The sequence below is a fragment of the Diadema antillarum genome, unplaced genomic scaffold (genome assembly GCF_040938485.1).
Source record: "Diadema antillarum isolate AM-2024a unplaced genomic scaffold, OU_Dant_1.0 seq00000392_RagTag, whole genome shotgun sequence".
Taxonomy (NCBI): Eukaryota; Metazoa; Echinodermata; class Echinoidea; order Diadematoida; family Diadematidae; genus Diadema; species Diadema antillarum.
Genome location: NW_027271387.1, coordinates 430436 through 445403, shown reverse-complemented (window position 1 = coordinate 445403; position 14968 = coordinate 430436). Strand labels below are relative to the sequence as shown.

Here is a 14968-nt window from a genome sequence, read left to right as displayed (position 1 = left end):
AGACTGATTGTTTGTCAACATATTGTGACTGGTTGTTTATGATTTGCCACTGATGTGTACTCTAGGTGTTGTGCTGGGGTGTGCGGAACATGAAGAAGTACCAGCTGGCCTCGGTCACCTCCCCGAGTCTGGAGTTCGAGATCGGCGGGAAGATCATCCAGTCGAAGGTCATCAAGAACACCAAGAAGAACCCCAACTTTGACCAGCCAGTGCTCTTCCTGGACGTGGTGAGTGGAGTGACCGGTGGAGTGACCGGTCGGCTCGCTGCCCTGCTGCAGCGCCACCAGCTAGGCAGTGCGTGATTGTCTTCTGTGAAGACATGTCCAGCTGTACCTAGCTGTGTTGCTGCCCTCTAGTGGCCATTTGGGATTAATCTTCTCTGTTCTCATTTGTTGTCTATGACAAGCACCTCTACTCATATCCCGTGCTTCCCTATCAGATAGCATAACTTTATGCAAGAATAGATATAAAATGTAGTCAGTGAATGAGGACTGTTTCAATACTGTGATCTAAACAGTATCATGATATATAGAGAAAAATATTAATGTTTGTCTTTTCATATAATGTAATAAAAGGACACTCAAAATTACAATTATTCTTCATGCAATCTCTTAAGTGGTTTTAGCGCAAATACATATATTATCCTCTTTTGTCACTTTCTCACTCCTACTTTGATTGATTTTCTGTCTGTGTATCTATCTACTATCTATCTATCTATTTATCTATCTGTCTATCTATCTATCTTTCTATCTACAAAACGTGTATCTATCTGTCTTGTGTATACATTTTTTAAAATCTATTTATTGACCCATCTATGGACCTATCAATCTACCTTTTATCTTTACCTATCTCAATTTACCTGTCTATCTATCTTCACATCTCTCTACCTACATGTTTATACCATTCTGTCAACCCACAAATTTATCCATCAATCTGTCCTCCTTCTTTCTATACCTATATCTATGTATCTGTGTATCTATCTATCTGTCTATCTATCTAATCTCTCTATGTATCTATCTCTCTATCTCTCTATGTCGTATCTATCTATCTATCTATCTATCTGTCTATCTATCTATCTCTCTATTTCTCTATGTATCTATCTCTCTATCTCTCTACGCCGTATCTGTCTATCTATCTATCTATCTATCTGTCTATCTATCTATCTATCTATCTGTCTGTCTCTCTATGTATCTATCTGTCTATCTATCTATCCATCCATCTGTCTATTCATCTATCTATCTACATCTCTTGTCATCTGTGCTGTTTGTCTCTCACTCCTTCCCCTCTCTCGTTCGTAAAACTTTTCTCCTGCTGAAACCCCACCACAGGATCTCCCCAAGGAGGAGCTCTACACCCCACCCATCAACATCAAGGTCCGCGACCACCGGGCCTTTGGCCGCAAGCCCATCGTTGGCATCTGCACCATCAAGAAGCTTGAGCCCTACCGCTGCATTCCCGCGGTGGAAGGCGAGGCTGCCGATGCAGGAGAAACTCCAGGTAAAGTATCATTCAAATTAATTTCACTCCATCCTCTTCCCCCCCCCCTCCCCCATACCTGTAACTGAAGTAGCAACACATCCCAGTTTCCATGCACACTACTCTCGCAACCTCTACGTCAATTATTTGTTACCATATCGCTCATCTTTTGTAGAAATATGCTTGCCGATAATAGTCACGATTCTTGATACGAAAAGTTGATCAATTATCCATCCTTTATTATGTAACCCACTTTTCTTCTGCATCGGATGATATCACACACATTCTTTTGGCAGTGTTCTAACCAGCATGATGCGTATGTGAAAGCCACTAGGAAATGAAGAGAAATAATAATATGAAGAAATCAGAGCTAAAATCTTATCCAATAGGAGAGAGAGGGGAGGAAATGTGTATCTATGCAGCTCGTAGAGAAAATACCAAGCATACTTCTACTCCTGTGAAACACCCAGCGTAGCAAAGAGTAGCGAGTGTGTTTGTGGCCCGTCGTGTTGTAGGACTAATAACAACCTTCCAGAGTACACTAACCACATCCTCTACCCACTCTGATCCCAGACCATCTCAGGAAGGAAATGTCGTAATCGCCATCACAGAAACATCTCGTGACGCATGTTTGTGAATGTTCCGCCGTCCATCCATCCCCGTCACATGTACAATCGAACATTAACGACACAAGTGCAGATCAGTTTTACGATTCCCCACAATATGAACCCACTAAAGTGAAGAATTTGCTGCCGCAATAGAGTACAAGTTAGATGTCAGAATACAAAAGCATTGTTATGTCTTAATGTGTGATTTTTATTTCTTTGAGATTTGTGAAGCCACGTGAAGTGATTGATAAAACCGCGTGAAGTGATTGATAATAGCAGATGCCGAGAAGCGTCTTCCTTCATATGTTTAATGACAGTATACAGATGGTACTTAAGAAGGAGATATACCTGCTTAATTATGACTTCCTCAATTTCATAGTGATGAGATGAGAAACGTGTCATCCACTCGCCTACAAATAGAAATTTGGATTTGCGCGGATCAATTCGTAATTAAGTGCGACAGTGTGAGGGATTTGAAACCAATAGCTAACAAGACCATAGCGTGATTGTATTTGACACTTCTCAAATACGGCCTGTGCTCTCCTAATTATGAGATTTTCTTCTCTTCACGCAATTTATTACTTTGAGATGGACATGTGTGATGAATAGGAAAAACAAAATTTGGGAAGACATTGTAGAAATGTGATTTGTGAAGATGCAGATGATTATGTCTTAATATCAAACTGCTTGTGGTGGCTATGAGCTATTGATTACTTCCTCATGCATTTATATATATGATAATTATATGAATGATAACTTTTATATCACACAGAAACGAGTTTGTTTATGGATACATGGACAGCACCATGACACAGTAACATCGTGTATTATTCAATGTCTTTGTCCTGGGTGTTTAACCATTTTCCACAGGGTGTACACTTCACAGGTTTCTGACATACATGTATTTGTAAAGTCAATTGAAATGTGTAATCAGCTTTTCATATTCCTCATCAATTCTCGACATGGTTGTTTTATTCTTTTCCAAGATTGTTCCTGAGAATAACGAAAAAGTTTCAAAGCGTGTAAATTCTGAGATCAAAGTTCAATGAAAATCTGATGATAAAATTTACAGGGTAGATACATCTTTTGCCTCTTGCTTCAAATCATTTACAAAATTTTTAAAACAATTATTCTGTTCAAGCTCAAATAAAAGACCCATTTCAGTCCCCCTCCTCTGAACTGTAAAATAGGAAAGAGTGCAAAGTGCAAACACACTCTTACTTGTACACCAGCTACATGTTGACTTCATACATGTATCTGTAACAGAACTACTAGATACCTGTATTTGTTTTAGTCTGGTTGTCATGGTAACAGATCGCATGATAGTGTAATATCTTTTTGACCTTGCTTTAAGAGAGTTAACAAAAACCCTGATCACCTAAAGAATTAAGTCCATAGTCCAAAATCTTCTAACTTTCCACCCAATGTTTTTTAATGTCTGGATGTTTTCACTGAAAAAAAAATAGAGGGAAAGGGAATACTTTTCATTGGATGATTAAACCAATGAGGTGTGGTTAAATCACCAGTTTTTCCAAGAAATGCTATAAAATCCTTGCCTTATCTGGATTGAATTTCATTTTTATTATTTGACTTGGAAGAAATGAATTGATCAGTGGTTATGATTCTCAGATTTTGTAAATCTTAAGATTTCTGTTCCTAGAAACAGGTCCCATGAGCTAAAAACTGTAGGACTAGGGAGTAGAAGGGAGAATTTGATTGCTGTGAAGACTTTGTTGTACTGTTTGTGATATCTAATAAGAGGTAAAATTCTTCTTTAGGCGTATAAAATGGTCCACTTTTGAAATTATACCTGGCCCAAAACGAGCTACGATGAGAAATGAGTCAAATACATGAATTTATACTTAAATACTTTTTATCAAAGAGGTATGGATATGGAGCCTGAGTGTGTCACAGACAGGTTGTGTTTGCACCTCTGCACCGGGTTACAGCACCTGTTGCTATAAAAGTTTGGTGCACCCCTCAAGCAAGGCAAGCAAGGCACTCCTTGGATGCTCCCCCTACCCACAACATGCAATCTTCTATATCTTTCCCCCCCCACACTAGCTACCAATGGTGTCACAACACCCCCACAACAACAACCACCACAACAACCACCACAACAACAACCCCAGCCACCCCAAGAGGGGGCGCCGACAGAGAAAGGTAAATGCTCCTCCCACCCACCTCCCCCCTTCAAGGTCCGGTCTTATGCTGCATTTTTGATAGCCACTACCATCTAGCTTCCTTGACCCCTTCCACACTGTGCGATCCACCAGTCATGGAGTATGAAGTATATCATCACCTTAGTAAAAATAAATAAAAAAATCACACACCTGTATCGTCACTTTGCTGTCTGTTCACTGTGGATTGTACTAACTTTCTTGCTTTATTTTTATTTTTTTAATTCGTGCTGCTTCTGCCTTGTCATTTACCATTATCTCTGCGAGTTCTTTCTACATTGCTGTACAGTAGTTTTTAGTAAAAGTGATTGTTTTGTGTTTGTATGTGTGAGTGTCTGTGTTCAGGGTTTGTGAGGGTCAATATTTGCATGTTTGAATCAACCAACATTTGGGGGAAAACACCCAAATTTGTCAAATTTTATGTAGTGTGTCTGTAAAGTTCAGTTTGGTCTACCATTAGATTCCTTCGTAAAGCAGTAAGCGTGATGTTAACAGAAACACATGTATGTGGTTTGATATTATGCTTGAACAAAAGCTCTGAAAGTACACTCAACTGAGCTCTGCTATGTACATTGTATGGCATAGTTGCAAATATAGGTATAATTTATTGGCTTGCTTTCTTAGAAAATTGTTTCGAAATCTGATTTTAGACAGTTATGAATGATTTGGAATTATTTTTACAGAATTAGCCAAATTATGATCAAAGGATTTTTTTTTTTAATGACTGAATAGATTACATAACCATGTTGTACATGTACCTCATGTTGGACACAGAGAAAGGAGAGAGAGAGAGAGACAGAGAGAGACAGAGAGACAGAGACAGAGAGGGGGAGAGAAAGAGAGAAATATAAGTAGATAGGGAAGATGATTTATATAATTTAGTCATTGCACAGCAATTAAAATTTGCATGATTTAGAGTGGAATGATAACTGCACTTGCACTCCATGGGTGTACACGAATATATTACAATGTACATACAGGTATTTATGTGAAACCTATACCTATGCAATTCATGCACTTTCTCATACTCTTGTCATTGCTGTGGTTGTGTACTCAAGGTAGACAATGATATCATATTAATTTGTAAGAGAGATGTAACATCAATATTTAGCATCGGTGGATAGTGGTGGGGGAGCATGGATTTGATTTGATGCATCCGTGGTGCAAGTATAATAATCAGTGCATCCATCGCAAATTTCCACACCTGTGTTGCATGCTAATGATATAGCCATTCACATTTACATTCTTTCTGTGATTATTTTTTTCCAAATAAACAATGAAAAGATTTATTAGCATCAGCTGGTAAAAAAAAAAAAAAAAATGTACAGAGGGACAAATAATTACATTTGGTATTGATAATGGCATTTGCTCCTTAATACTGGAAACAGAAGGCATTAAATGAATCTGAGAAGATGGAGATAAATAGTGCAAGATTTTAGGGATCAGCAACTGTTGAGGATGCTTCAACATACAATGTAGGTGTCGCTTGGTGGGCTCATGGTCTAATCCCATTGGTTTAGTACCCACGTCAACTTCATAGTACAGAAAAGATTTATGGAATTGGGATGTATCATAAGGATTAGGATTAAGGCAGAGAGGATTAGAAGCACTGGGAGTTGGGTGAAGGGATTGGGTTTAGGTTCAAAGCTTTGTGGTCTTAAGCAAGGGGTACTGGCGACTCCTGTTATATCAAAGTCCTCAGGACCAGCGATGTTCTTCTGTCATATCAAAGTTTCATAACAGCCAAACAATAAAGTATATTAAGATTGTATATACATCACATTTTGGGACCTGAATTTTTAATTTGTTGTTCTCAAAAATTCATTACAATCATGTTCAATATAGCGGGAGTGCATTGTAGCAAGACCAGAGGTGTGGAATAGGGATAGGAACTTGGAATTTGACATTCAAGGTCGCCAAAGGCACATAGCTTTAGATTGCCAAGCTTTTTCATTAGCATTCCGTAGTCCATCCAAACTACATGTAGTTTGTAGATTTAATAGCAAGCCTACTTAGGTGTAGCAATGTGTCCTAATCCTTTTGAGAGGCTATGGTGACAAAATGGGGATAAGCGGGATTAAGTAATCACTGTTTATTGACAATTAGTTTCCAGATATCTATGCCAGTTGGCAAAGACAGCATTCCAGTATGCATGCTGAATGGCAAATAATACACAGTAAGGGTTGATATTCTTTCTAAGAATGATTAATGCTAAGCCATTGTCTACTGGGTAAATGCAATACCCTATCAATTAGTTATGTACTTGCATAAAATCAAATTTTAGCTGTTTTGTGTGGATATCAAGATTTTTTTTTTTTTGTAAATTCAATTCATATCTTGTCATCATGGTGTGTGTGCATGCCAGATTATATATATACATTGTATATATATATTTTTTTTCTTTCATGTGTGATGAAAAGTGCTTGGAGGATGTTATGTGTAGTTTATGTCAGGTGTGGGTCTCATTTAATAAAAGGTACTAAGGAAAACATCAAATAATTTTATGCAGCATGTGACATTGTAATGATGGATTAAAAAAAGGCTTCTCATTTTGCCCTTATTTCAATGGTGGATGTCTTTAAATCATGAAAAAAAGAGAACAAATTACACAATTCACACATGGCTTGCAGCATAAGAAGAATCTATTTTTGATTGCTGTGAAAAATTAAATCATTTCTCGTGATTCACAAATGGTCCGTGCCACATTTCATATATGTGCAAATGGCCAGACATTTTTTCATTCATTGATATTTCAAAAAGCTTTAATAGGATCGATGCATTTGTTTTGCCATGGAAACGAGCACCTCCAACAGGATTGAAACTTGTCTGTTTTGTCCAGATGGTGGAGAACGGGAGGAGGGGCTGACTCCGGAAGAGCTTGCGTCATTAACGAATGGTTTATTGGAAGAGGGTGTGCGGAAGTTAACGATACAGGCACGCTCCCCGCCAGGTCAGCCCCCCAAAACAGGGACTTGCCAGTTTGAAAAAGAGAGCGAGAGAATGGAAATGAGATCTCCCTCCCCACCAACTACAGGCTACCCTCACTTTAACACTTTCAATAATCTGCTCTTTCCTAGTTTTGTGTGCCTTTTCAACAGCAAATCCATTATTCAACCATTATATCCATGCATCTCAACCATGTACTCTAACCACAAGAACGCTCTTTACAGAGAACTACTAGCACTTGGACATTGTTACGCCTGATTCACCGCATCTTTACGCCTGGGTTCTAGATCATACGACTAATCATAATTTATGTTCATCCTGTCTTATTTCATATGTGTAGACAAAAGCTGTTTGTTTTTCAGATTTCTTGCAACTCACTTTATATCGTAGATCTAGATCCGTGGCTATGGGAGTGATAGCAAGCGGGTTTACGTACGCCCAGCACCTTGTAGTGTGGATCCATTTCAGAATACGTTCACAGCCAACCGCAAGATCTTTCCCTAGTGAAGTGGTTATGCACCCAATCAAATTCCAACATCACAACATCTTAAAACCACTGCTCTTGGGATTGGCTGTGAGCCGTATCTATTGCATGAACATAGCCATGATGTAGCTGTTGAGTCATCTTTGATCTCTTTGGTATATGAATCATTGTCAGTTATGTCTTTTTATAATTTTGTTTTTCATAACCATTTTTGCATCTCAAGTCATTTATTCCAATGTTGTTCACTGACAAATCATAGTCAGTAAGATTGTTATAATTATCTTGCCAGAACTTGTTCTTTCTAAGGCTTTATTTGAGATTGAATTTTGTCAATTATTATGGTACATTGTAAGTTGTGCATGTGGTAGTGAGCTAAAAAAAAAATAAAAGAAATGATGTTCTTGTGATATGAAAATATGTTCTTCCTATATCCAGGTCCTTGTTGTTGACAATGTTACAAATACTTACAATAGATGTAACTTATTGATATTTAAGACACCAAAATAAAGGCACGTCATCTCTGAATGAAATACGGTTCTAAAAGCAGTTTTCATGCAATGTGCACACACTGCAAATACTTGTAGACATGTCCATGCATGGCACATACAGTGTTTTCTGTGTATACAACATGCTCAGTGGTTTCTGTAACTGTAGCATAGCAGATCTGTGGTAGTGGTAGTATCATACAGCTTTACCTGGGGTTGCATTAGAAATTTGCCGGGTGGATTTCACATCCAAAAATATGATAGAAAGCACATCCTTAGGCTAGAACCCTAAGATACGGATGATGATGATGATGATGCCGAATAATTTTGGGATGACAAGGAAACTGATAATTTCATTTCGTCTGTCACTGACTTTTGCAGACACATTAGATTTACCCACTGTCTTCAAGATATACTTAATATGTACTGGTTTCTCGTAGAATGAATTCATGGTACAATGTACATTTGGTTTCAGCTAGCGGCGGGTCAAATTTTCTTCTTTCGTTCTTTAAAACAACAACAACAAATTTTCAAAATGACCATTGAGGGTACACTATGTACTTGTATGCTTTCATTCATTCCTTCGTTTTTTGTTGTTGTTTTTTCTTCTGTCTGCAGATGCTTTTATATCAAGTTAGTCTTAGAATACTTCTGTGGTTGTGAGTTGTCTGCTATATGTCTGTTATATGTTCTTCAGTGTCTTCTCCATTTAGATGCTTTTCATGTGTGTGGCGCATGCTTTCAGTTCACCTTGTGTGTCTTTTATTGTCGTCGTCATTGTGGGCATGCTTTGCTGTATGTTTCATCTACTTGTGCTCTCCAAATTGACAGTTTAGATGTTACTATGTACATGTACGCTATTTGATGCTTTAAAAAAAAAAGCTGGCAAAAACCGAGCAAGAAAATCAGTTGCTTTGAAGTCCAAGAAGAGTTTGCGCTCAGAAATTATAAACAGCAAGAGCATACTGCACATGTACATGTACTAGCAAACAGCAATGTCAAATTCTGTGAAAGTTTACGCTGCTTCATTTTATTGCCATGATTACCGTATTTTCCTGTAGACAGATTCTTTTAAGAGCAGCAGCAGCACTCAGAAAACACATTGATTAAAGCTTGAGTGTGTGTGGGTTTTTTTAACCATCTGTTAATGAAAGTGTAGTATCTTCTCAGCAGCTGTCCCAGAATACTATCTATTTTTACATTTCTAAATGTGACCGTGCACCTCAAAACGAACATAAAGTCGCACACACTGATTTTGCGTGAGGACTGAAAATAAGTGAAATGGGTCAACCTAGCCGAACTTGACTTTTTCATATGTTCTGAAAGAGCGGGTCTTCTTTTACATTATGCTTGAATTTGGTATCATAAAACGGGCAGGAAAGTGTGTTTTTTTAGCAGTTTATCTCGAACATTTTTGGTAGAATAGTGTGATTAGATGTGTCTTTAGAATCCCTTTTTCATTTCTGAAAAACCTTGTTCACACTCTACACTTTCAACTCTAATAACTTTTGAAAGGATAGTGCTACTGCTTTGAAAGTTGGCATTAATTATGGACAGAATGTGTTAATGAGGCATGCTTAATTTCAGTTTAATCTGATCATCCCTTCATTGTTGTTACTCTGGTGGTTTACTTCCTCTTTTTTGTCCCATTCATCGCACAGCCAGCACGGTTTGGTAAAGATTAAGCGCTTGAATAGACACTGTACTTCAGAGCCTCTTTTCTCAGTTCACACTTTTCCTGAGTTTGTGCTTTCTTTCCAATATTTAGATAGGTTAGGAGAGTCCATTCGATTTGAGTTATACATCATTTTAAAGCTTAAATTCTGCTCTTTCAGAATATGGTCTTAACTAAAAATTAATGTCTGGCGACTTTTTGTTTGTTTTGAGGTGCAGGGTCGCAAATGTTTAGATCTGTCATACTAAAGTAGCGACAACAATAGTACAATTCCTATGGTTCTACTGTGAGGGAATATTTGATTTAAAATGTTAAGGTGAGATGTTGTTTTGATAAAGCCTGCAACTGGAAATTTGCCCACATAAGCTTTAATTCAATAATGACTTTCACTGGATCAGGTCCAAATGACATAATTCCAGATTTAGCTGTTTGACCACTCTTGTGGCACTTTGAAAAGAAAATTAATTATTAGTCCGTAGAAATACCCCTGGATTCACCCTCTTATAATGGACACTCATTTTCTGGACAGAAAGTGTATTTCATGGTTTATGAAGTGCATCTTTTGTTCATTATTATATGCATTATGGTATTTTTTCCAAGAGATAAAAGAAATTATGACTAAATGACAGAAATAAAACATTTGAAAATGAAGTATCTGTTGTAACGATTGATTTACATGTAATATGTTTGACATACTCTGTACAAGTGCTAATTCTTTCTGTGGCAAACCCAAAGAATGTGTCCAAAACGGTGAATAAATATTGAGACCATGTGATTTCTGATCAAATTAATATTTAAGGTGCTGTGTATAATGCTCATTCTGACTGAAGTGTGAGATTTTTATTAAGCTCTTTTGATTATATCTTCCATCCTTTATCTGTGATTGATTATCTTTCTTTTCTGTCACCTTTGGGCAGTGAATAATAACTCTGGATTTTCTTTTGGTGTATTTAGAAATTATAGTCGATGATTAATTTTCTCAGTGTTTGCTTTCATCAAAAGCCAGGGTTTGTACCAGCCTTGACTAAATACGTAGCTTGCTTTTTCTTTCACCATAAAGTCCTTCAACTACGTATGTCCCATTGAATTCATGGAAATGTGTGAGATTTTTGAAAGAAAGTCATTGAAAATATTTTTTAGAAATTGTATTTGATACCCCCCCCCCCCCAAAAAAAAAAAAAAAATGATAATAGATAGCAGAAACATCAGTCTTTTGGTTCTTGATAAAAATTTTTTTTTTTCTTTTTTTTATAGTTCGGATATTTATTTGTATTTATCCCGAATAAATGTTAATATCAAACTTTTTCCATCTAGATACTTGAAGAAAAATAAAAACTGAAATAAGGACTGAAACAAAAGCATATGGGACAATAACATTTCTTTAGGAATCCTGACATCTCTTGGTTCATATGAATCTGGTGGAAGATATGGTACTTGGGTCTATGTTTAAACAGAGCGAAAGCATTATAAATCAACCCCTCCCTTCCTCTCTTCCCTCATACATACATTGTACTGTATATAACCTGTTGGATATTGGAAACCATGTTGATCCTGTTTAGAGTCTATGGGAATCTCAGGCTTTGGGAGGGAATGGATTAATAATGAGTGCAATTACAAAACAATGTATATACTTACAGTGTGGCTTTGGGTCTTACTGGTTATCTATTCGGTGTTAAAGGAAATATGGTTATATCTCACTTATGACTATCTGAAGGAGGCATTCGGTGATATTGACACAGGTCCAAACTTATCAGCACAATCCGTAGGATGTTCTTGTCAGGGTAGTTATGAACCCATCAGGAGTACACTGTACATGGTTTGCATAAATAGGTAGTCATTGTTTGAATTGGCAAGGAACCTAGTTATGGATTAGCAGTCTGGATTACGTATGTTTGCTTTGAAGAGTGTAACTGGTCATCTGTAACAGTGATATTGTCTCCTGTTAGACTTTCAAAGTGACAACAGAAAGAGTCTCTTGTTAATTTGAAGTCTCTCTGAAACAAAAATAGAACAGATAAAGAAAGAATTATACAAATTAGATATAGTTCATATTTTGAAAGATCTTACTGGTGATATACCTTGTGAAGTTTTTAAGGCTGCTGCTTGTAGGAGCTTGATTATTTTGCTGTGGACAGAATGTGGAAAGCTGCTTAGGAAATGGAGTTTCATAACTTGTACATGTAGGGTTTGATTTTAATAGAACGCTATATTAAGCTGAATGATGTTGACAGATTTCTGATACGTTTACATGGACGGAGTGTTTATACTTTACCGCATGCCTCACTAGTGATATGCTCACAGACATACCGTCCTGTTAGTAATGTATAGATGACATCTTTGTTGAGTTAGTATTACCATTACACTACACTCCATTCTGTGTTGGCAGGCATTTCTCGTTTTAATGTTTTCCCCAATTTTTCTTGCTCATATTTGTTTGGAAAACAGTGGGTGTCAAGCAATTTTTTTTCCTCCTTTTCTACTCGTTTTTGGGTGTGCTTTGCTGTAACTTGCTCAACTGTTTCTTTCGTGGAGTCATACAAAATTTGTCCACATTTTATTGGCTTTTTGTCGATTGTTGTTCTGACAGAAGATTAACCCATGACACACAAGAACATAATGGGTGCTGTACAAAGTCTGTTAAGATCCAAGAATCCTGGAGGATAATGGGTTAAATCAGAATTACATGTGGCTGCTTAAACAGTACTGTACTTCATAGGGTAGTGATGCAAATAATGCTTTCATGATAACAGGCGTAGCTGTAGTTGTGCTTTTGAAAGAAAAAAAAGAACACCAGTGACCATGTCTGTGCTTTTTGTTATTGAATTCTTTTAAAGTGTGCGTGAAAAGCATCTGTGATGATTTGTATCAATGAGAAAGGCGAAAAAAAAGGGGGTAATTTAAAATGATGTTGCTGTATTTGAGATCCTGAATATCTCATTTTTTGAATGTGGATAACATGAAATTAATGATTGCTGACATTATGTAACCTGCATGACCGGAAAAACGAAATAACAATTGATTGCAAACACGTGAAATGCTGTTATCGTAACTTTAAAACACTACACCTTGCATGTGGCTTGTACAAATATCTTTCTTTGTCCTTACTTTAAAAGATATTGCATAGAAATCGAGCAAGGATGTATCTTGTCTCTTTTCAGAGTTAGGAGCCATTATTAGAAACCCTTCTGGTACATTCATCAACTTTTGATGGCATCTGCCCTAGAATACTGCAAAATTGTGAGAGCAAATTTTCTCCCTGTATGAGTGACTTCTTAAAAAGTGTAAATTACCACAAATCATAAATGTAGATGTGCTGAGAAGTTTCAGGGAAACAGGAACAGAAATATTTATGATATGACAAACCGTAAGTAATTTCTATTCTGAATTGAGATATTATCGCCTGAGTATTAAGGAATATGATGATGGGTTGCTTTATCAAACACTTGAAAAGCTAGGGGGTGTTGTTATCAAGTTGTTAAGGGGCTGTATTAGTTACAAGCCTGAACTGGTCAGAGCATATCATGGGACACAAGTTTAGAATTATATAACTTTTTTTGTTGTTGCCTCACACCATTATTTTTGAGTGGTAAGTTAGAAACCACTGTGTGTTACATGTTAATCCTCTAAAGAGTTCAATAGAAATGAGAAATGTTAAATAGGTACTAAAACAGATGTATTGTTGGTTGTTGTTGTTGTTGTTGTTGTTTGCCTTCTAATACAGCTACTGTATATCTCATCCTGTAGTGCTATTCCATACCTAGTGACTGGCTTGATTGAAAGTGTTTAAGTTTCCTGTAACTGTGCATAACCCAATATGTTACAGCTGATTTGTGAATCTCTTTTGTTTACCTTCCCAAACCCTAACTAATGCATCATCTATATGAAAATATATTTTCTTCCCATAACTGTGCATACATGGAAAAAAAAAATTTTAGAAGTCGCGTTCATGCTGCTGTGATGTACATGTACTGTATACTCTCTGTATACACGTCTTGTGCTGTGATGAGATTGTTGAATGTACAATACACTTTGCAATTCCATTATCATCCATGTTATAAATGAGCATTAGGTTGTACGAAGCCTTTATGTTACTGTAGCATCAAGATGCAATGTTGACTCTCGTCCAATCGCTTGCTGGGTTCTGACAGCCGTTTTTTTTTTTTTTTGCCGTTGCATGTCTGTCCGTCCGTGCAGTGGATGAGGTCGCTCCACCCGGCGCGGAGGACGGCAAGACGCCCATGCCGGCGGCCCAGACTGCCCCGCCGCAGCCAGCAGAGGGCAGCACACACAGCCAGGAGAACGCGGGCGAGGCCGATCACGTGATCATGATGCCGGAGGACGAGGGAGACAAGAAGGCGGACAAGAAGAAGACAGACGAAGGAGACGAGAAGACCAAGAAGAAGGTATAAACCATCTCACGATATTCGATTGACCTTTGACCTTTTCCTGTTAACAACTAGTTGATGATTGTCACTAATTATCTCTCTCTCTTTCTTTCTCTACCTCATTATCTCTGCCATTTTCCCCATTCTTTCCTTCTCTCTTTTTTCTTTCTGTATCCCATCATTTGTTACTGTATACGCCATATATTTACCGAGTTGATTTTTTTTTCTCTTTTTTTTTTTTAAATCCGGGCTCTCTGACAATTTCACAAGTGGTTGAATCTGCGATTATGGAGTGCAATAATGAACAGAGAAATGTATGCATATGTAGAGACTCCAACCCAAGCACCTTCTGATCTGGAGATTCTCCCGCCTGAAACCCCTAGCAAACGGAAGACTCCAAGTTGATGTGCGCGAAGCGCAAAGTTCCTTGCGGCAGCAGTCCAAGCTCTAGGGTTCTAGATGCTCTCTCGTGCTATCTACATGTGTAGGGCTTATTTTGCAACATACAATAGCAATAGGTAAGAAATCCTTTCCAATGGGAGACACAGAGCCAGGGCGGGAGAAATTAAATCTCAAGCGGGAGAACAAGAGATTTTGCAAAAATGGGCTTTCGGCGGGAGATCTTCCGTCGAAAGGGGAAGAGTTGGAGTCTCTGCATATGTTCATGTGGGGATCAGAGTTAATGCCTTTGCTAGTTGTTAAATTCATGACCAGCACCCGCCTCCCAAA

At 37.6% G+C, this 14968-nt stretch overlaps 1 protein-coding gene across 1 annotated transcript in view; it reads left to right on the top strand.

The window, feature by feature from the left end:
• Positions 1 to 14968, top strand: part of LOC139731998 (myoferlin-like) — a 200052-nt gene that overhangs the window by 100235 nt on the left and 84849 nt on the right. Inside the window, exons 34-38 of the mRNA XM_071642871.1 lie at positions 66 to 227; positions 1329 to 1497; positions 4149 to 4247; positions 7104 to 7214; positions 14049 to 14257. Of these exons, the coding sequence (XP_071498972.1) occupies positions 66 to 227; positions 1329 to 1497; positions 4149 to 4247; positions 7104 to 7214; positions 14049 to 14257 (750 nt within the window). The remainder of the gene's footprint in view (positions 1 to 65; positions 228 to 1328; positions 1498 to 4148; positions 4248 to 7103; positions 7215 to 14048; positions 14258 to 14968) is intronic.